Source organism: Podarcis bocagei, assembly GCF_964188305.1.
Source record: "Podarcis bocagei genome assembly, chromosome: 10".
Classification (NCBI taxonomy): domain Eukaryota; kingdom Metazoa; phylum Chordata; class Lepidosauria; order Squamata; family Lacertidae; genus Podarcis; species Podarcis bocagei.
In genome coordinates, this window is record NC_138135.1 from 27,540,750 (window position 1) to 27,564,407 (window position 23,658).

At 46.0% G+C, this 23,658-nt stretch overlaps 1 protein-coding gene across 8 annotated transcripts in view; it reads left to right on the forward strand.

Annotated features, from left to right (window-relative positions):
• CHST11 (carbohydrate sulfotransferase 11) overlaps positions 1–23,658 on the forward strand; it is a 235,158-nt gene that overhangs the window by 17,068 nt on the left and 194,432 nt on the right. Inside the window, exons 1-2 of one of the 8 annotated variants that reach the window (XM_081211324.1) lie at positions 1,315–1,333; positions 4,552–4,696. The exons of 1 other annotated variant lie outside the window; for it this stretch is intronic. Coding sequence is in view for 4 of the 7 variants with exons in the window: in XM_081211318.1 (XP_081067444.1) it covers positions 12,443–12,560 (118 nt within the window). In the remaining 3 variants the exon portion in view is untranslated. Of the gene's footprint in view, positions 1–1,314; positions 1,334–1,425; positions 1,444–4,551; positions 4,697–12,129; positions 12,561–23,658 lie in introns of those variants that run through there. 6 more of the 8 variants (XM_081211316.1, XM_081211323.1, XM_081211318.1 and 3 more) reach the window with 6 other exon arrangements.

Sequence of the window (23,658 nt, forward strand, 5' to 3'; positions counted from 1 at the left end):
ACTATTAACATATTGAATCTGGACAGAAGCAACAGAAGGTCAACCATTATCTGTTGGGTAAGGCTAATTACACCTTATTTGTACAAATGCATTCTGTGAAGAATTTGCCTTGGAGTATAAAAGTAAAGAAATTGAGAAAAGTGGGGTATTGTGTATGGATAGAGGAGAAATTCAATCCACTTCACATATAAAGGTGCTTTTACCTAATTTGCACTTTCTAAAACAGTACACGAACTGAAACACAGTAATCTTTCAGTCAAGGTCTCTCCCAGCTCTGCTTCGAAATGTCAGGGATTGAACCTGCAACCTAGATGCTCTACCCCTAAGCTATGCCCCTACCCTTTGTTATGGCCTATGAAAGCCTACCCAGAAGCAAGCTGTGCTGTATCCAATAGGCTTACTCAAAGATGGAGATGGGGGAGACATTCAATTCACTTCACATTTAAAGCTGACCTGACCCTACCCAACTTGCATGTTCTGAAAGAATACACAAACTGAAACACAGATATCCTTCCAAATTCACACATCCGTGAATTTTGCAAAGAGAGACAGCGTTGGTGTGTTGGACTATGACCTGGGAGACCAGGGTTTGAATCACCAGAGCTCAGCTATGAAGCTCGCTGGGTGACCTTGGGCCTGCCATTGTCTCTCAGCCTAACCTACTTCACTGGGTTGTTGTGAGGATAAAATGGGAAGCAGAACCATGTATACCACCTTGAGCTCCTTGAGAGAAAAATGAGGAATCTGTAAAAATAAAGAACCAAGAGAAACCAAAATGGACAGATTCATCCACACCGAGTGGTATATAAAATGACCTGTCAAATGGAAGGGGGAATGGTTCAAAATACCCAAGGAACCCCATTGTCTGAATAGGTCTGTAGCCTTTGCACTAAACAAAAGCTATCTTGAGGTGACCTTTTCACTGTCAGGGTGCAGGATGCAGAGAATGCCACAAAAAATATATATCTACATTTCTCTCACTACTACAGCAAATGTCACTTATGGCCACCTGAGGGGTCTATTTTCTTATTTCCCCAGGAAGTGTAGTGTGTATGTGGTGTATTGTCACCTGCTAGTCTCTGCCACAAGGATAACCACAAGCTGAGCAAAATATAAATTAAGCATAGCACCACATTTTCAGACACCAGAACTGAATTATTTGCTGTGTGAGTTTGAAGACAGCATCACAGCCAAGAAGGGTGATGACACCTTAGCCTGAAAACTACACTCTTTCCCCCCCCCCCCATCCTTATTTCTCTCCCCTCACTGTCCACAGCTTCTCCTGTTTGATTTTCATCCCGGCTTCTGCTGGGAAACCTCCGCTCCACAGCAGGTGAAGAAAGACAAAGGCTTCCTTTGTATGAGAGGAAAGCATCAATACAATTTCAACAGATGGACGAGGGTTGTTCCCTGCTATTCCTTACATTGACTTCTTATTTACTAGTAATAAAAATAATATTCTGTTTTGTTTTGTTTTGTTTTGATGTTGTAAAGATCACCCTGAGATCTTTGAATGAAGGGCAGTACATAAATCCAATAAATAATAATAACCAATTATTATTTGCCAATAATAATATTTGTCAACAGTTATGATGTTATTTTGGGACGCGGGTGGCGCTGTGCGTTAAACCACAGAGTGTAGGACTTGCCGATCAGAAGGTCGGCAGTTCGAATCCCCACAACGGGGTGAGTTCCCGTTGCTCGGTCCCTGCTCCTGCCAACCTAGCAGTTCGAAAGCACCTCAAAGTGCAAGTAGATAAATAGGTACCGCTCCGGCGGGAAGGTAAACGGCGTTTCTGTGCGCTGCTCTGGTTCGCCAGAAGCGGCTTAGTCATGCTGGCGACATGACGAGGGAGCTGTACGTCAGCTCCCTCGGCCAATAAAGCGAGATGAGTGCCGCAACCCCAGAGACCGTCATGACTGGACCTACTGGTCAGGGGTCCCTTTACCTTTACCTATGATGTTATTTAGTTGGGGTGAAGGGGAAACAAGTGTTCTTTCTCTAATTTAGCTGTAATTCCTGTTGGGGCTTTCAATTAATTAAAGAAATCTTAAATGCAAAACCAATTTTTAAAAAATAAGATTGTTTTTAGATGGTGCTTGCATATTCCATATCTTAGAAGAGGCATTCCTTCCTCTGTGAGGGAATGCAAGGAGATTGCCTCTTCTAAAACGGTATTACTGGCTGCATTTCTTTTTAGCGTTTTTTTTATATAAAAACCCTGGTTAACATCTATCTATCTATCTATCTATCTATCTATCTATCTATCTATCATCTATCTATCTATCTATCTATCTATCTATCTGCTCATAAGGTCTCCCCGGTTAAAGGATGCAACTGACACGGCTTGAAGCAAAGGTGGGCAACCTGAGGGCTTCCTGCTGCCCTCGGCCTAATTCTACAGAGGCTTTGGCCTGATTTCAAAAGCCCTCTGCAAGCTCAGACTTCCAGTGAGAATGTTCTGTTCCTTTCCCAGCAGCCTGCTAGGCAAGGAGGGGGGCGGAAGGGAGGCAGGGAAAAATGGTGGCCCTGTTAGCACCAACACTTGAATAAAGCAGAGAGAAAATCCTGGTCAATGTTTACAGAACAAAGTGAACTAAATAGTACACAACTTGAGCAGAAAGAGAGTGATTTTGCCTTTTTGGAAGGTCTTGATCTGAGCAGGAAAACATAAACGAAACATCCACAAGAGAACTGTAAGGCCAAATGAGCACAGTGGGAATGACTTCCAAAGAGCCATGGTGCTGCAAGTCTCTGCCTCTCCCTCCCCAACTATGTTCTACCATTTCATGAAAAAAACACTTCTTCTATAAAATGCTATAACTGATAGAAGACTGCTCTCTTCCTCTTAAATAATGAAAGCCTACTAAGGTTGCCAGACCTCCAGGTCTGATCTGAACTCACTACGTTTGTGTGGCAAATGGAGGGCTTGAATTTCCAGGTGGCCCAGAGTGCTAATACTAATAAATACTAATAAATATTAAGAAGACTCTACATCAGTGGCGTAGCGTGGGTTGTCAGCACCCGGGGCAAGGCAAGCAATTTGCGCCCCCTAACCCGTGGATTTGCGCCCCCTAACCCTAACCCCCAGATGTTGCGCCCAGTACAGCCGCCCCCCCTGCACCCCCCACGCTACGCCACTGCTAAGGGGACAAGGAACACGCGTGGGGTGGGTGGAGAAGGATGTGGCTAATAATGCAGGAGGGGGGTCTAAGGGGAAAAGGAGCTCGCATGGGGTGGGTGGAGAAGGAGCTTTTCGGAGAGCTGAGCGGGGAGGGGGGAGGGAAAGAGCACTGTTGCTTTAAAGGAGCCAACCGGACAGCAGCCACTTACAGCAGTGTAAGCAGCTCCTTTCCACTCCCGCTTTGCTCCTTCTCTCCCTCTTTGCTGCTTTACACAGCTAATGGCCCAAGTCCTGCTCAATGGATCAGCTGAGACGCTGGGAGAATCGTAATTTCCCCCTCTCCCTCATCCCGTGCCCTCCTGTCCCCAGCAGCCTTTTAAAAAACTTTTTTACTGGTTTTCACTGCGCTCGTGGCTCAGAGCCCTCCTGTGCCCTGCCGTCCCTCTGCAGCCTCATTGCTCCGTTTAGAGAGCGCACGGACCTTTGCAAGCTGAGGCTGCAGCAGCTGTTGCTGGCTACGCGGCGCTTTTTCCGGGTCCCTATGGCTCCCGTCTGTCCCTCCTCGCGTGTAAGCGGCTGCTGCCCGCTTTGCTGGCATGGCTCTCCTTCCCTCCCTCCTCCTCAGCTCCACCCCCTCCTCCTGGCTGTAAAGCAAGCATGAGTGCTCGCTCCACCTCCTCCTCCTCCCGGCTTTGCTGCTGCTGCTGCTGCTGCTGCGCGGCTCTTTTCCTCCACCGACGGCGCGCTGCGCCTTGGAGAGGTTCCCGCTTCCTCGAGGGGGGCCGGCCAAACGCGCCCCCCAAAATGTTGCGCCCGGTGCGGCCGGCACCCCTGGCACCCCCCACGCTACGCCACTGCTCTACATGCAGCTTGCAGAGTTTCAACCTGGCAGGAGTTGGCTGCAAATTGCAGCATAGGCACCCAGGGCGGAGGTAGCTCTGCTCTACCATCTTCCCATTAACCTCCATCTCCAGGTTCTGCCCTATGACATCGCAAAGGAATGCATCTGTGACATCACCAGGGGCAGTCCCTAAAGCCTCAGGTTTGGACCCTATGATGCTCCTGACCTGGCAACCCTGATTCGAAGGGAGCTGGAGGATCATCTAGCCCAAGCCCCTGAAATATAGGAATTCTGTCCACAGCTGTCCCTGGGTGGGCTCCACCCACCAACCTTCTGGTTAACAGCCAGATGCACTGACCCATTATAATTTTAATAATAAACATAACCCCTCCCCAATTAACAATGCACAAGATGGCCTGGGAGGGGGGGGTCGTACTTGCACTACTTGTTCGTTATTTCTGCTGCAGCTTAGGTTGTAAGAATTATATTGCTTATTAATTCCTGTTTCTATTATGTTGCTAGCTGTCTTGAGGGTCTAGTTTTAGAACAAAGTGTAACATGTAAATATTTTAATTTACATTCCAGCAGCAGCAAGTATCTTCCTCGTTTCATTTCCTGGCAGCTGGTGGTTGAAACTGTTATGGCAAATCTGCATCCTGCTCTTCTACCAAGAAATTCAGAGTAGTACACATTCTTCTCTAGGCTTTCATCATCACAACAACCCTGTGAGGTAGGTTAGGCTCGGAAATAATGACTTGCCTCATTTCACCCGGTGAGCTTCAAATCAGAGATGAATTTTGAGCTTGAATCTCCCCCGTCCTGTTCCAGCCTCCTATCTTGTTGAGCTGTGTATTTATTTATTTTATCCACCTTTCATTCCAAGGTCTTAGAGTGGGTCACAACAAGTCAGGAGCCATACAAAATTAAAAACAGATTAAAACAAGTTGCAGAAAGATTTTTTAAAAAAGAAATTTGCATGGTCATTATGTAATTCCATCCCACTCATTTCAGTTTAAAGGAAAGAGGGGGATGCAATCAAATACATATCATCTGCAGAATGAAAGCTGCAATAGCAGCAAATCCTTATTGTATTCGCTGGATTGATTTCCATTCCAAACATGGGACAAATAAGTGAACATAAGCAATTTCTTCTCTAGATTCTGTTTCTGTTGGATTTCTTTGACATCCCCAAGTGTGTATCAAAACAGGCAGAGCTGTGTGCAATCTCCAATAATTTTCCTCTGAGATGAGGGCTGGTCTCCTGTCTACCTTTCATTCTCTCTCTCTCTTCCTTCCAAGTGGGAGCTACTTGATATTTATTGATATAGAAATGCATGTAGCACCTGCTGTTACCATTTTCACAGCTCAGTGTTTACACTTTGCTTGTAAATTGTGGCATCTCAAAGTCTCTGCCCTGTCAGAAGCATGATCGACAGCCTGTTAACATGGTTTATCAAGATAACAGGCCTGGCATTTCCATTTTGTAACAATGACTTGTCACGTTTTGCAGATACAGTGTACTTTTGATCTGGGAAGCTGCATTATGTCAGTTTAAACCACTAGTCCATCTAGTCCATTGCTGTCTACTCCAGGGATGAGGAATCTTTGCCCCTCTTGATATTGTTAATTCCAACTTGCCCCAGCCCCAGCCAGCATGGCCAATGGTAAAGGATGATGGGAGTTGTAGTCCAGCAAATATCTAGAAGGCCACACGTTCCCCTTTCCTGGTTTGTTCTGAATGGCAATGGCTTCCTGAGGTTTTAGATGAAGAGGCAAAGAAGGCCCAGGACAATTTGCTGACTGACAATCCTGAGCTAGATGGACTCTGTATAAGATAGCTTCCTAGAAACCTACATTTTATGTCATTTATCCAAAGATGAGCATGCTACCTTCTCCGCAAGACATGAGGATTCATTCCTTTATTTTAAAGGCCACAAGCATGTTGTTGTGAAGCACCTTGAAAGGGAAATATAAATATGTTTTTCATTTAGAGAAATAAATTTAAAATTACATAGAAGAAGAACTCTATCTTGCCTCTTGGAACTTTACAGCTGTCTTCCCTTCATGATCCATGCATTTGACATATAACCAGCCAGTAATAATAGGGAATAGGGAATATTTATGATTAATTCTGGCTTCCCAGAGGAGATTGGATGTATTCTTCTGTTCCTCAACTCTGTGCTTCCTCACCTTCTTTCATACTTTGATGGTGCTGACTACCCTTCTCCAAAGTGCATAGTGCATGTTCTATCTTGGGTATGAAACCTCTACCTCAAAAGGTGTAACCCAGCCCTTCCATCGGATGGGGACAATCTCACTGCTAAGACGGCTAAGACCTTTAGTACTCATAAAAGAAGGATGTGATAATCCCAGTCCTAAGGACACTTCAAAACAAGGATTTCCAGAGCCACCTTGGTGGTTATATAACTTACCCACTTTAATGCATTATGCTTTGCAATGCTACTGGCTGGATGTAACGTGTGAAGTGATGCCGTAACTCATTACAGAAATGTGGGTTTATATTATTCCGTGAGATCTTACTGTGATTCATCGTTACTCTTCCTTGGCTTGAAAGTTCACCTAGTGTTACCTACCTGTACATTTTATTCAGCAGATAGGAGGGGAAGAAGTTGCATATTAGTAGAAGCAGGAAATGACTCAATTATTTGCATTTTTAGAGTTCTGTTTCATGGAAATATGACCTTTTGGAGTGTGGGGTGGGCACAGTGTTTCCAACACATCCTTGGAAGGAAGAACATAAGAAAGATTGTAAAGCAGTTTGCTAATGGAGTCGCTTGATGAATAATAAATAGCAGGGTTTTCTTAAACGTAGCAATTAACTCACTGCAGAACTTGCATTCTGGGGCCAGAACAAGACATGGCTGCCTCCTAAAACAGCAGCCCCATGTCTGATCTTCTTCTTTTACCTTCTCCTGCAGCATCTAGTGATACAGGCTGCATCATGGGATGGGACTGGACTTCAAGGTTTTCTTCGTCCTAATTCACAGACATCAATGTATTTATTGACTGATTGATTAAATTTATAACTTCATGTTTCCTCCCAAAGTATATGTGTGTGTGTCTTACTTCCAGGTAAACATGTGCAGGATTTCTGCCTTCATCAAGTGAGCTGCTGCAGTCTTCATTCTTCTAGAGTCATTTATAAAAATGCAGTGGAAAAGAGCCTGGGAAGTAAGGGGCCATATTGTGAGACCACCTCTCACTTTCATTGCTGAAAGGCCTCCTATGGAGACATGTACTTAGCTGGTGTCTATTGTAGACACACAAATTGCCATGCCAACAAATTTGCAGGTCCAGGAAGGCCAGGGATGATGAGAGTTGTAGTTTCACAATTTCTGGAATACCCCATCTTAGAGTACATACACTAAGGCATTTCATTGACAGCTGTTTTCAGGAAAATGCAATGACAGCATTCCTGTCAAGTAGGCAAAGATGGGAGAGAGTTTGAGTCACCGTGCTGCAGTTTTTTATTGCGGTTTTGCAACTCCAAAGATCAGTTTTGCATCATGTTTAGTTCTGCCCATGTTACACTGTGACATGAGAATAGCAACCCCTGGCTGGTGAAATATAAGAAACGTTTTGTGTGAAAGTTAGGTCCCCAGTATTGGAACAGTTTCCTAGCCTCAAGAAGGAATTTGCCCATTTATTGTGTAAGAGTGAACTCAAATTAATTGCAAGCAGGTTAGAGCTGGCATAGTTGGAGTGGCATTCGGAGCAGCTGTCTTGGCTCCTCTGCGAAACCATATTTCAATTAGCCTTATTCCAACAACTTCAAACTGCAAAGTTGTCCTGGACTGGCAAATTGCAATGGAAAAAATGGCAAAAGAGCACTTTGTGAATCAAGAAAGAGCAGCAAACTATGTCAGAGTTTGGCAAACATTTTAGTCTGTACCCTGGTGCCTCTCTCTCTCTCTCTCTCTCTCTGTGTGTGTGTTTTGACTAGTCTGGGCTCAAATTAGATTTGATATCCTGGTGTGCTTTCCAAATGTAACTACTAATAAATGAGCCTCTGTTGAAATGGGTGCAATGGAGAAACTTCCCCACTTGTCTTTTCATCTCAAAGTCTTCTGCTCCAATGCAATGTTTTTTGTGGGGATAGGTTGCATATATCGCTGGTTTTGTTCATGGGGAAAAAACCCCATGAAGGATTTCAGTGTATCTAAAGATCAAGCTCTCTGGATCCCCCCACTCCCAAGAATCTGTCATGATAACGTAGCTTGAGGAAGTTATGATTTTTCTACATTCCTTCATGTCAAACCATAAACATGTTAGGTCCTGTATCCGCAAAGCCAGCTGAACGTATTCTGTTGACGGAGAAGACAAATTTCTAAGAGTCTTCACAGATAGGATTTATTTCTAAGAATACTTGACATCAGTGAGTGAGTAGAGAATTTCTCAATAATCTGAACCTAAGCAGACAGGAACCCTAATGAGGAAGTTCAAATCACAGTAAACCCTATGCATGTCCACACAGAAGAAAGTCCCAGGGAGTTGCTATATTTTAAACGGCGTTTCTGTGTGCTCTGGCATTCGTCATGGTGTCCCGTTGTTCCAGAAGTGGTTTAGTCATGCTGGCCACATGACTCGGAAAGTTGTCTGTGGACAAACACCAGCTCCCTCAGCCTGAAAAGCGAAATGAGCAACTCCAAAAGTTGCCTTTGACTGGACTTAACTGTCCAGGGGTCCTTTACCTTTTACCTTACTATGTTTTCAACATTATTAGTAGTGGTATGCTTATCTACCAGTCACTTTCCTATAGATATGCTCAGAGTAGCACACAGAAACAGTAAACAACACAGAGCTATATATTGATCGATAGGTACAGTAGAAATAATACATGTACAAAATCCATTTGACAGATTTCATCAATTAACATTTATACCCACACCAGCTAGCTAACCAAAACATCCAAATTATTTCCCCCCTAAACTGTTTGATTAATAAGAACAATCACCAAAAATATTCACATTTAGCTAAATAACTACTAAACTTCCACTAAGTAATCCAAGTTTCTAAAGTATCAACAGTTCAATGGGGCTTAAAGTGGATTTCAGCCCCAGAATCCTTTTGATCTCATTCTGTCTCTCCCCCCCCATACACACACACACACACGAAGAAAGCATGTTTAGGAAGCATATTTGCCTGTGATCAATTTGTGTACTGAGATTTAGCTTCCAATATTATCCAGCTGACTGTGAGAACCTGGCTAGCAATGGCTCAAGAAACCACATGCATCAATCTCAATAACGGTTTCTCTTTAAAGCAAAACAAAGCATGGGGGATATACCGGTAACTTTTTTTGTTTCACTTGATCCCTCCATACATTAAATGCCTTTGCCTGCTGATGTAAAAAATCCAAGTCTCTGCCTGGTGATGTAATGTACCGTATTTTTCGCCCTATAGGACGCACCGTCCCATAAGACGCACCTAGTTTTTTGGGGGGGAAATAAAGGGAAAAAAATTATTTCCCCCCCAGGCGCGGGGCTGGGGCAGCCCGAGCTTCCCCCGACCCCAGCCCCCAAACAGGCAGCTCTCTGCAAGCTGTGGGAGCCCAGCGGTGGCTCCCGCTGCTTGAGGAGAGATCCCCGAAGCCTGGACGCGCTGAGATCAGCGCGCGCAGGCTTCGGGATGCCGTCAACTCTCCCCAAGCAGCGGGAACGTTCCCGCTGCTTGGGGAGAAGTCCGCGAAGCCTGGACGCGCTGAGATCAGCGCGCGCAGGCTTCGGGATGCCGGCAACTCTCCCCAAGCAGCGGGAATGTTCCCGCTGCTTGGGGAGAGATCCGCGAAGCCTGGATGCGCTGAGATCAGCGCGCGCAGGCTTCGGAATGCCGGCAACTCTCCCCAAGCAGCGGGAACGTTCCCGCTGCTTGGGGAGAGATCCCCGAAGCCTGGACGCGCTGAGATCAGTGCGCGCAGGCTTCGGGATGCCGGCAACTCTCCCCAAGCAGCGGGAATGTTCCCGCTGCTTGGGGAGAGATCCGCGAAGCCTGGATGCGCTGAGATCAGCGCGCGCAGGCTTCGGAATGCCGGCAACTCTCCCCAAGCAGCGGGAACGTTCCCGCTGCTTGGGGAGAGATCCCCGAAGCCTGGACGCGCTGAGATCAGTGCGCGCAGGCTTCGGGATGCCGGCAACTCTCCCCAAGCAGCGGGAGCGTTCCCGCTGCTTGAGGAGAGGTCCGCGAAGCCTGGAAAGCGAGAGGGGTCGGTGCGCACCTACCGCTCTCGCTCTCCAGGCTTCAGCGAAAGCCTGCATTCGCCCCATAGGACGCACCCACATTTCCCCTTCATTTTTGGAGGGGAAAAAGTGCGTCTTATAGGGCGAAAAATACGGTATATAGTCTGCTCTGATAACCAAACATTAGCCTAGGTGCATTTTAGCAAGCACTTTTTGTTTACTTCCTCTAAGTGTACTTATACCCCACTTTTCTTCCCAGGAGGTCAAACTGGCATATATTGTTCTCTCCCTCTCCTGCCCCCTCTCCATTTTGTCCTCAGAACAATCCTCTAAGGTAGATTTGGCTAAGAGATCATCACTGGTCCAAGCTCTCAGTCGTATAGCTGAATGGAGATTTAAAACAGGGTCTCCTCATTTTTTGCATTTGGAAAATATACTGCAGTGGGTGTGCAGGACTAGGAGGCACAGGAAGGAAGTAAAACCTCAAAGGAAGAGATCTACTTTACCAACCAGTAGTCATTAAAAGAGAGGAATCAGTGATGAAGAAGAGGTTGCTTTACTGTGTATCACCGCACACTGATTCAGGTAATATATTGCAAGCATTGTGGGTTTACTTCCATCACCAAAGGTAGGGGGAGCTGCACCGGGTGCAAAGCTTCTGGGGTGCCGCAGGAGGTGCCACAACTATGAAGTCCAACAGAAGGCAAGAGGCAGGGGCGCATGCTGAATTTGGGTGTTGCACAGGGTGCCTCTGAAATTTGAGATGCCAAGGTCTGCCACTGCCAACATCCCATCCTAGTCCAAGACTCTAAGCACTACTCCCCCCCCCTCTCTCTCTCTCTCTGTGTGTGTGTAGTGTACAGTCTTCAGTATACATGAGGGATGGAGAACTTGTTTTTGTTCTACAGCTTCCACCATCCTTGACCATCCTGGCTGCGGGTGACAGGAGTTAAGAGTCCAACAACCTCTGGAGGGTCACAGTTTCCTCATCCCTGATTTACATACACCATCAATTTGGTCTGCCTTTGGAAGTGGAAATGTGCCCCCTTGCTGCTGAAGTTTTGCTTCAACAGCTGCTTTGCCCCTAGGCCATGTGAAAATTGCGCTCCAAATCATGGTCTATTAAAAAACAAAAGGAGTTGTGTTGTTCCATAAGAAAGAAAGAAGAATCCCAAACCCCTACCTAATAGAGGCATTTCTGAAATATTGTATATTAAATTAACTCAAAACCCGAGACTAACATGGATCAAAACTGCAAATGTCACACCTAGTGTGAAGAACTAGGTGTGCTTAATCCCATTTATTTAAATGGCCTTGACTTTACCTCCTCCTTCATGACTGCAATCCGAGGCTGATTCATCTGGAAACAAATCCCATTAAATGCACTACTTGCAAATTGTGTAAACTGATTTTAATACTGCATTTCTTATATTGGTACATCCTGCCCTGGGACCTCTGGGGAAGGGTGAGTAAAAAAATCCAATCATTATCGTTAATAAAAGAATAATAGTTCAGAATAAATGTGCTTTGAGGCCAGGGTCTCTCTCAGTCCTTCCTGGAACTGTCAGGGACATGGGACGTTTTGCATACAGAGCAGGGATCTCTGAGCTACTGTCCTGACCGTGAGAGATGAGTCCCGGTAGTAGGATCAAGACATTAACTCCTCGCTTTCTTTCCGTTCTCCTACTTTATTTCCTTGAACTCTTTTTTTTAGCCCGTTAGGAGATAGGAAGGAAGGGGATTTCTTTCCCGACCCCCATCTCATTCTGCGCGCTGCGTAGCCCCCGGCGCGAAGCAGAGCCGCTTTAGGACCGCGAGGAAAGCCGCAAGACGCGCAGGGGAAACAGCTGGACGCGACCACCTTCTTGGAGAGGGTGAGGCGCGCCGCTCCCTCCGCGCGAGGTTCTCTTTCGGCGCGCGCCTCCGCCCGCCCGCCGCCCCCGAACCGCGGGCGCGAGTGGTATCTTCCAGCCGAGGACTATCTCGCGGCCAAATGAAGGAGCGCTGGCAAGCTGCTGCCGCCGCTGCCCAAGGTAGCCTCCAGAGCAGCAGCAGCCGCCGAGGAGGAGGGAGGAGGAGAGACCAGCAGCAGCTGCTGCTTCCTCCGCCGGCGCCAACGCCGCCAGCTGAGCGAGCCGGCCGGTCTCGGCGTCGCCGCTGCCGCTCCTCGCAGGCTCCTCAGCCTCCCAACTCTCGGCGAGGGAGCCCGGCCGGTTCCTTTCCCGTTGGCTCTCCACTTCTCGCCGCCTCGCCCTCGCCTCACACGCCGGGACAAAGCCATGAAGGCGGCGCTGCTGGAAGTGATGAGGATGAACCGCGTCTGCCGGATGGTGCTGGTCACTTGCTTGGGCTCCTTCGCGCTCGTCATCTTCTATTTCCAAAGTATGTTGCACCCAGGTAGGGCGGCTGCTGCTCCTTGGCTTCTCCTCCTCCTCCTCGCGCGCCCTTGGCGCGGCGTCGGTGTCGGGGGCTCCGGGGCCGGAGGTAACGCGGGTGGCGGGAGGCGAGAGGAAAGTCCGGCGAGGGAGGTGGGGAGAGGGGGGTAGAGCCGGGTCGCCCGGGGGTCGCTGGTGAGGGGACGGCCAACTTCCGAGGGCGGGAGGGGGGGCTCGGAGAGGTGGGGATCGGGGTGAAGGCAGGGGTGGGGGGTCCGGGGAAGGAGGCGAGGGACCGAGAGCTCCCTTTTTTTTGGAGGGGGGAGGAATCCCGCCGGCAAGATCGCGCTGCTGTGCCGGGGCTGCGGGAAGAAGGGCGGCCCGAGTGGGGCTCCTGCTGCTGGCGACGGGCTCGCCTCGTTCCTCTCGCCGGCTTGGAGCTGCTGGCCATGTGCGCGCAGACGTTGGAGGAGATCCCGGCTGCGCCGCCGCCGCCGCTGCAGCAGCATCAGCATCGGAAAGGGGCCGGAGGAGACTCCAAACCCCGCAGCCCTGGACTTTTCATGTACCGTCTCTTCTTCTTCTTCTTCGCCTTCTTCTGTAAAAGGAGGGTTGCCGTGGTGGTTGTGGGGGGCGACGACTCCGCCCATTATTTTGCCTCTCTGTCTGTCTCTCCTTACTTGAAGGAAAGCCACTTTCCTGCAATGATCAAGCTGGGAACGATGGCAAGGTCCCTTGCTGTCAAGTTAACTCCACGGGACTTGCTTAACGGTGGGAGCATTAAAATACAGAAATGTGGAGTTTCAGAAGTGGGACTGATTGATTGATTGATTGATTGGCAGTTTTGCCCTGCCTTTCCTCCAAAGAGGTCAAGGCATTCTACACGGTCCTTCCCTGTTTTGATGGTCACAACAACCCTGCAAGGTAGATCATGATGAGAGAGAGAGAGAGTAGCCCAAGGAAATCTTCACAGCCCAGTGGAAATCTCAGCCTGGGTGTCCCCAGTCAAAACCCGTTGCTCTAAGCACCAAGCTGCGGAAACTTTCCCAACCCCAGAGATCCTTGGCTCTCTGTGCCTCCCCACTGCCACTTGCTTCTAGTGTTTTTCTTGCTTTTTACTCTGCTGTATAGCTAGCCCACAGGGACTGCTACCCATAGCCCAACTTGCACTAGACAAACGCAAAAGCTCTGTAAATAAAATCCATTAACGCATCCATTTAAGTGAAGGACCTTAGCCCAGCGGGGGAGCATGTGCTTGGCAGGTAGAATGTCCCAAGTTCAATGACTGAGTCTCATTTGGGAGAGATTCCCCCCCCCAAAAAAATCCTTGAGAGCCGCTGCCAGTCAGCGTAGGCAGTATTGAGCTAGATGGACCACATATATGCAGCTGCCTTAAATCATCCTCTTTTCTTGGCAAGGTGGTAAACTGAGTCAGGTTGTACCACCGACTCTGTATAGTTGAAGTAAAAAATTCTAGCCCACAGTTATTTATCTGGCTGAATTGAATGGGGAGGGGGAGACCGGGGGGGGGAGAGAATGTTGTGGATTAATGTGGTGGTAGGAAAGAGCAAAGAAGCACAAGCTTGTGTTGTTTCCTGCAAAGTGCATCTCCAACAGGGTGGGCAAACGTTCAGTCGCCCAGAAGGAAGCGTGTTGTGAGGAGCTTTAAAATCTTTGTTTAGTTGCATGTAAAATATTTATATCCTGCCTTTCCACCCGCTGTCTCCAACAAGTCGGTTTTGCATAGCACCATTGCCTCACTGCAGCAGCAGAGAAGGAGGAGAAAGATCAACTTGCCTGCTGTTACATATATGGGGTTAGGGATTGGAATTCTCATGGCTGGATCAGGGAGAGCCTTGCTGGCAACGCTTGGTGGATTCATCGAAAAATGGGTGGAAATGAGCAGATGTGGCTGGCTGTCTTCTTGCACATTTTTGGGTGTGTGTGTGTGTGTGTGTGTGGAGAGGGGAAGGGTTTGCCTAGGACGGTGTCACTGCTGTGGCCAGATTGTAGAGTGAGGGTTTTCAGAAGCCACCTTTATGGCAGTGGCTTTTTTTCCCTTGTAGTATAGCAGGTTAGAAAGAAGCCTTTCTCAAACTTGGTGCCCTCCATACGTTTTGGACGACAACTCCCATTGGTTGCCCAATGGTCAGAGATGATGGGATTTGTAGCACAAAACATTTAGAAGGTGCTAGCTTGAGGCTAAACTCTGCGTGGCAGGTAGTTAGCTGTATTACTGCCAGGAGGTAGAATTGTACTGGGGACTAGTGGAGAAGCTAGCTTGCCAAATTTGCCAAGTTTCGGTAGTCAGACACGGCAGCTGGAGTGGGGAGAGTCATGCATCAGACTTTTTTAGGCTGTTGCTTAAGCTTCATAAACTCCGTAGGGTGCTTTCCAACCAGGGTTCAGCATGTTTATGGCTCAAATTCTGTACACACTTACCTAGGAGAATTGAGCTCAGTGGGGCTGGTTTCTGAGTTGACTTAAAGAGGGAGGATTGCATATTTAAGCGCTGTTGCGTTCAAGGAGGGGGTTAAGTAGATGCTGCTCAGTTGTTTCCCAAGGAAAGCAGAGACCTTTAAAGATGCTTAACTTTCGCCTCTGCAGAATCTTATTCCCATTTCCTCTCAAGTAAGCCTCACCTGAAGCTCACTGAAAGGAATCCCATGTTTACTCAGGAATAGCGTATGCGCACACTTTCTGTTCTTCCTACATTTCTGAAATGTTTGCCATGGTTCAGCATTTATAATTGCTATCAGAAATTGCAAGATTCCAGAAAAAACAGTATCCACACACAGAGGCAATCTTCTCTTCTATCCATAACTCATTATAAATGCTTTTCTGCATGTGTCCTTCCTTGGCTGTGAACCTACGATTGGCTTTCCTACAGCAACAAGGGCAGGGGAGGAACTCGCTTTTCACTTACTGCCTGCTATCTTCTGCCTTACTGTTTCTCCCACGATGCACTACAGAGGATGTAATAGAGAGATTTTTTGCCACTTGCCAACTGTCAGTTTAACACAGCTGATAAGAAAGTCTTGCCAATTGTTCCTACAGCAACAGTTTTTTTTTTATAAAGTATTTTTACAAGACTCGCCTGACTGTTGCTGTGTGCATGGATATCGTAAGTGGTTGGGAATTTTTGCAGAATTGCACTGGTCAGCTCTGTGGACCCGTTCTGCTTCTAGAGGGAGTCAGGTCGCCCCCACCCACAGTAATTTAGAAATGCAGGTCCTGAACATACTGTAGTGGAATGTTTCACCAGCTAGCTTAGTGGCCTGTACTAGAATGCATGTGAAATAATTTTACTGGCAATTGCAGACACTTTTCGATGTTTAAGTCCTGTCTTGCCATCACTAGAGCTTATATTGCAGCTTGGTAAATAAAACACTCCAGAATACTCTTGCTTGAGCTGTTTGCATGTACGTACCTTCAGGCACTTCTCAAACAGAGCAGGCACAGTGAGTCAATGCAACTGCTCTTTCTATATAAAGTGTCGTGAATACTAGAGATTGTGAACCAAACCAGAGCAGAGACTTCCTTTTTTAATTGTGAGGGAACAATATCCCCGAGGACATCTTTTGGGTTTTTTTGGAGGAAGGTGCTTCCTAGGCAAATGAATCCAGTTATACTGATAACCGATGATGACAATTCACTTGCTACACTTATCTTATTATTTATTTATTAATTTAATTTAATTTAATTTCTAGCCCATCTTTCTACTGAAACGGTGCCCCAGAATGGCTTACCTATTCAGTCTTTAAATGGCTGGAACTTAGTAAGAAAAAGGACCACCTTCCTCAGATCAACAGGAGTCAAGAGTGCTTGATTTGATAGATTATGTAGGAAGGGCCCTTTTTAACATTCTTGATTTCAAAGCCTATTTAAATTTCTAGAATGCAGCAAAACCTGGAAATCTTAAGTCACATACCGTATTTTTCGCTCTATAACACTCACCTGACCATAACACGCACGTAGTTTTTAGAGGAGGAAAGTCCGTAGGCATGCAACCCGTAGGCATTCCCTCCATAACACGCACAGACATTTCCCCTTACTTTTTAGGAGGAAAAAAGTGAGTGTTATGGTGCAAAAAATACGGTAGTTTTTACATGTAGTATCTATAGACCCCTGGGCATGGTCTGAAGGCATATGATATAGAAACCTTGCTGAGGCTGTGGTGGTCTAGGTCAGACATCCCCTTCCACTCCATGTACATATTAACATGAAATAAACCAATGGATGCGTTCTGCATCCATTGCATCCATTTATTCAGAGCGCACGCTGCATGCAAGGGAATATTATTCAAATTAATGGCAGGTGCAGCAGTTCTGTAACTTTTTGCACTTGTACTAGATTGGAAAATGCTTTTGGTATATGGGGTGTCATATCTCAGGCCCACAAATCCTGGCAGAACAGTTAGCACAGCATTTAATTCTTCTTGTTTTTAATGAGTGGCATTTCAATTTTCTTGGTACCTCCCGCTGAAACGCTGAAGGTCATAACTTACTGTTTTGTGGGGTGGGGTTTTAACATTTATTCATATATGATGGCAGGTGAGTGTGGCTTGGCTGAAACATCCCAGAAGGCCAAGTGGGAGGGTTCTCTACTGTTGATTTATTGAAATGTTTTAATTTAATGGGATCCCAGAATTTTGGCTGGGAAAAGCACCGCCTAGAAAGTGTAGAATCTAGGCAGCGTCCAATTGTTCAAGTTATAGGGAAACTGCTCTATTTTATTTATTTATTTAAAATCACCTTTTTTAAAAACCATTCCACATTGCAGACCAGCTTCGGAGCTGATCACAATGAAAATGCAATTGAAAGGGCCACCAAATACCTGCTTTTAACATGCTGTTGTTTTTATGCACAACTTGTACAAACACATCTAAACGTGTAACCCATTAGTCTGACATTAAACTCCTAGTAAAAGCCTAAGTGAACAGCTGGCTTTGGAAATTTAACAACATTAGTGCCATTTGTATCTTAGTGTGAAGGAAATTCCAGAACTGGGGTTCCACCACCACTAATAAGGCTCTCCCATGTTTTTGCCACTGATTGAACCACAGAGAAAGGTAGTGTGACCATGAAAGCTTCCTTGACTGATCTTATCCCACAGGCTGCCCTATAAGGGAGCAGTCAGGTCCCAGGTTGTTTAAGGCTTTGTATTGGAGTAGGAGAACCCTCTAAGACTACTGTTCAACACACACGAACTGTGCACATGGTAGTAGACTATGCAGCAGCTCTGCTGATTGCTAGGAAGACCATGCAGGAAAGTAATTATAGGAGCATCCATTTGTCCTGGCTAGCATAGTTTGACCTTGGGGAAGGCAATCAGACTGAAGATATGAAGCAACTTCCCCAGTGTTTCAGAGAGGAAGCAAATAATTTCTGGGCTAAACAGCTTTTGTGAGAATCTGTTGCATTCAGACAACCCAAGTATAGCAGGCTGGGTGTGGACACTTCTGCAAAAACTGTTTTGGTGCCCATCTTTAAAAGGTGTGTGCAAATTTATCTCCATAGCTGGATTATGGTTCTGAATGAAAACTGATTGCATTCAGCAGGAAGCATCTTGCACTCTTAGCCAGTATGAGATGTGTAGCTCTTGTCTCTTGACTCACTCTGAAGAAGCCTCTTTCTAAAACCCATACCTCTTTCTTTCACATTGCTCCTATCCAAAATAGAGTTTTATTATAAACTGAGATGTCAGGATAGTCCAGTGGGGCCTGACAGAATATAACAGGAAAAAGAAACTAGACCGTAGCCTTTGCATTGATTCTCATTGGATTAAATCTTGTCTTTATTTGGGAGCTTCATTAGGAGAAAGAGAGTTGCTTTTGAGGTTGGTGCTGATGCAATCAGTAGTGTGCTCTCGTTCCTCCAAATTAAGGCAGAGGCTTGCTTTGGGGGGGAAGTGCAGGATACAGATTGGTTGGGTTCTGTGAAGTCGTAATGGTTATCTGGCTCCAATCTGCATGACTGCGTAACAAGGGACATGGCTAGCATTAAAAAGCCAAATTGTATAAAGTGATAGTTATCAGCTTTCCCAGTTTGGGTCCAGTTGAAAAGTAGTGTTTTTTGTGTGATAAGAAGCCTCTGCCTGTGATAGCTATGCTGGCAATTTTGCACAATTGAGCCACTGAAATGATTAATTGCATCTGTTGCAGTGAGAAACATGGCTGTGTTGTTCTGCATAAAGCCCAGTTGTAACTCTAATCAAGCGAACCCTCACTAGTGGAGTATGCCATATATGGTTGGATTGGAAATATATTTTGTGTTCCTTATGTCCTCTAGTGATGGTGTCATGCTCTCTTAACCCTCCTGGACCAAGCATATATATGCTTGTATATTTTCCTTCTCTATATGCTTGCATTTGTCATATTTTTCTATTAAGTTCGAATGCTAAGAAGCTTGGGTCGGGAGCCTCAGGCTCTAGACCAGGGATGGGGAATTTTCAGTCTTCCAGGTGCTGTTGGATGACAGTTTCCATAATCTCTGACCATTGTCTATGCTGGCTGGGACTGATGGGAACTGAGGTCCAACAACATCTGGAGGGCCACAGCTTCCCCACACCTGCCCTAGAGAGGAAGGCCACCCACAATCATCCCTAGATTGTAAGGCTGTATCAGATTATTCACTCTACAGCAAACCTGATAATTTCAGCATAAGGCATTGGATGCTTAAACAGATTACAGGAGAGAAGCTACTCTGGTTCATAGCCATCAAGACAAGACTTTCCAATCTGGTGTTCTCCTGTACTACAACTCCCATCAGTCCTAGGGCCCCAGCCAGCATAGCCAAGGCTGATGGAAGCTGTAGTCCAAAATATCAGGAGGCCGCCAGGTTGGTAAAGGCTAGACTGCTGTGATACAAGCGTTCATAGGCAACTCTACTTTATCAAATGCATCAAAGAAAGTAGGCTGCTGAATTAATACTGTTCCAGCTTTGCTCATGCCGCAGTATACTAATTAAAGCTGAGCTGATTCACAAAATCGTTCTGCTTGTTTGGGCGGCATTTAAATAACTTCTTGCTTGTTTGTAATTTATTGGTTGTATAGATTGAATGCGCATGTGCATAACTGTGGCTTTGTTCACCATGGATAACCTAGACTAGACTTCTTCTTAAACATGGAGCCCTCCAGAAGTTGCTGGGCTACAGCTATTGTAACTATACCCATACTGACTAGGACTGATGGGACTTGTAGTTAGGAACAGCCTCCCAAATATTTTGTTATCTGAGGCAGTGCAGGAAATGATGCCATTCCTTTATCCCCAGTCATGGTACCCAAGGTTGATCAGGTTATTTTGACACCTGAGGGAAAAGTCATGCAAGATTGTTGTATTTTTGCAACAATAATAAATTAAATAACTAACAGTTTGCTACCCTTTCATGACACCCCTAATCTGCCGCCTGAGGCAGCTGTGTCACACTGCCTAATGGTTGGGCCAGTTGTGGCCATAGTCCAAAAGCACTTGAGGGACAGCAGGTCAGGAAGGTCTGATCTAGACCAATTATGGGCAATATGTGCCCCATCTGATTGGGTTGGCCAGTCCTGCTTTGTCAAAGAATATGTGTAAAGATGGTGGTGATATGGGTCAGGGGATTCTTGGTGGTTGCCCCCAAATTATAGAACTCTCTTCTGAATGAGGTTTGGTTGTTCCCCCACACTGGCCACATTTAGATGCAGCATGAAAATTTTTCTATTTGTCCAAACCTTCGGCACATAGTTGATAACTTTGTTGACTTTGCTGTAATGCTGTTTGTTTATTTGTATATTTGGATCTGATGGGCTCCTATTGGAACAATGAATGAGTGACTAACTAACTAACTAACTAACTAACTAACTAACTAAATAAATAAATATTGTATTTGTATTTAAATTGCAATAATTTTTACTGAAAAAGTGGATGTACAAATTACCATGGGCAAATCTGTGTTCCTTTTGCGCTCTTTTTTGCTTTTGTTTTTGGTGGGAACCTCCCCCCCCCCCCCGTGCTGGATTTGTAAATAAACTAATGCAGCCTGAGTTTTTTAACACACACAAGTGCTAACATAGGGCTGAACTCTTTTTCTGTGCTGCTTTTGAGGGCGGCTGCAGACAGAGGTTAAAGAGTGTACTTGGGTGGAGAAGGGCTGGCTGAAAAAGACAGAAAATTATGCCAACCTGCAAAGCAGTCTTTTGGCTTAGCCTCATGAGAGGTTGTGGAATTTGGGCCCTTGAGGAGTGGATTTCTAGCCCAACTTCTCATTTAGAAACTCATGGCTTCCTGATTGGAAACTGAGGAGAACCCTGTGGAATTTCCTACAGATTATGTGAATTGTTCCACGTAGCAGAGCAGGTCTCTCCTCCCCTCTGTTCTGTGAGGCAGTTAAGTATCCACCACACTCTTAAAGTGAACGATGCCTGTCTATCTAGCTTCCAGATACCAAACTGCCAGCTGTCTTTTTGCTCTCCAGACCCATTACATTTCATTGCAATTCAGTCTTGTACATTAGCATAAGCCTGGAAAAAACGAATCCTGCATTTATACCTAATGCCATATACACAATATATGTCAACCAATTCTAGGAGGATTTACGCATGTGAGCCAGTCAGGATAACTGTTTGACAACTGTTGCCAGACTTATGAAATACTGTGATATCCTTCTAGATTGTAGGAAGGCCTCTATATAAATGCAAAAGAGTATATTGTAATTCTTAGTTTAGCACACTTGGAATTTGCTTCAAAACCAATTACCCCTAAATCCCCCCCCTTTTTAAAAGTCATTTTGAGAGCTCTGCAGAATGCCTTTCAATATAAATTTGGTGCATCAAAAGTCTAATGCAACAGTCAGGCTAGATTATGCGACTTTTTTCTGGTACTGTTATCCCCCAGTGGCGAACCTTGGTGAAATGTGTTGCTGAGATACTGCAAACTGCTTCACGTGTATGTATGCTGATACTTGCTTTCACCATTGAGCTTAGCAATCTTTGGCTATCCCAAAGTGACAACCTTAAGCACATGAAGGGAGGACAGTGAGGATGAATGTTCCATTTCTTCCCTGCACTCCCCCCCCCATTTTTTTTGCCTTCTAGCTCATGCAAGGTGACTGAAGCAGGAATCCCTTTGTGTCCATAGAGGCTCATTGTGTGTTCTAAAGGTAAAGGGACCCCTGACCATTAGGTCCAGTTGTGGCCGACTCTGGGGTTGCGGTGCTCATCTCGCTTTATTGGCCGAGGGAGCCAGCGTACAGCTTCTGGGTCATGTGGCCAGCATGACTAAGCCACTTCTGGCAAACCAGAGCAGCGCACGGAAATGCCGTTTACCTTCCTGCCAGAGCGGTACCTATTTATCTACTTGCACTTTGATGTGCTTTCGAACTGCTAGGTTGGCAGGAGCAGGGACCAAACAACGAGAGCTCACCCCATTGTGGGGATTCGAACTGCTGACCTTCTGATCAGCAAGCCCTAGGCTCTGTGGTTTAACCCGCGTCCCTTGTGTGTTCTAGAACCCTGCAAAACCAGGCTTCATAAAGGTGCAGGGAGGTTCTATGAATATGAAAGGATCCCTGCTGCTCTCACCTTCCACAACATTTAACGTGAGTAAAATGACAGCAGTAGGATTTAGCCATCCCTACACTATGCCTGGTATTTACAGGTGCCACTGTGGAACATTTGAAGGGGGCCTGTGTGTGTGTGCAGGCTAGGAACATAGGGAGCTGCCTTACCTAGAGCCAATTAGACTTGCATTTTCTTTGTAATGACCCAGCTGGCTCTGTATTTACACTGACTGGCAGCAGCTCTCCAGGGATCCAGACAGGATGCATTTCTGGAGATGCCAGAGATTTGACCTTTTTTTTTTTTTTGCAGGCAAAGCACATCTTCTCACGCTGGGTTACAGCCCTTCCAATGAGCTCTATGCCTTTCCATGCTGTCTTCATCTTAGTCTGGTTGAACTTGGGATTGCCAATCGATAAAAGAGAGCATTGTCCAGTGGAAGTTAATAACTTTAAAAATTGCACTTACTGAATGGAAGACAAAAATGTTATTGACGAAGCAACTGAAGCTTTTGTTTTAACTGTGGCAGTTTTTAATTCATCTGGCTCTGTTACTTTCCCCCTAGGGAAAACTGCTCTTTAGCGCAAACAGCAGCTTGGGTTTTCTGCAGATTGCCATTTGATTTGGTTTATCACTAAAGAGCAGGTTTTCCCTTGGAAAGGAGTGGGGAAAGGGGGAAACCGCTTGGACCTGTGCTTTCTGGGCACAGCACAATCGGAAGTGTGGACGAGCCCTCATGCCCTTGGCTTATTGGTCCAGCTTAATTTTCAGCTTCTAATTGCTTTCAAATTGGCGTGACTGAAAGTGTGATGCCTATCCATGCAGATCTGCTGATAGATTGAGGTGGTGCATCAAGTCCTCTGCTATGAGAAAGAAGGCCTGTTCAATATGCCAGCTCCAGTGGATGGGTCTGGGATGAAGGCCAGAGGGAGGAGAGGTGTGGAGGTGTGTTTGATCTCCCAAGCCTGAGTTTCCCATGCCTGTTTTAAAGGGATTATGGCTGCTAGTCATGCTTGGCTATATACTACCTTCAATATTCAGAACCCCATGCCTCTGAACACAAGTCACTGGAGAGGTCTATTGCACTTGTGTCCTGCTTGTCGGCTTCTGATTGGCTACTGTAGAAAACAGAATGGTGAACCAGATGGGTCTTTGGTCTGTTCTTAATACACACGCCAGCTTTTGGACAGGAATGTACTTGGCAGCCATATATAATTTTCTCCCCTCCATTTTCAGTAATGGCCACTTGCTGTTTAATTCACTGGAGAGAGAGGGGGGGGTTGGGAAGTCCCAAGAAACCCCAATGTACTCCTCTGGTATTTTTGGAAATGTCAGTACCACCCAAGGTAACTTTCCACTAATTTTCAAGTTGTAGGAACACCCATTACTCTGTAATGGCAATTTCCATCGGGCAAAATGTATAGGTTCTTTTTCTTTCTTTAATTGGTCAAAAATGTTAGTACAGATATTTGCTAAACACCTTATAAATAGCAAGGGAGTTTTGTGCTGGCTTTCGTAATATTAACGCTGTACATTAAAACTTGTCACGATTTGGCTTAAGCCTCATTTTTTCCAAGACACACCA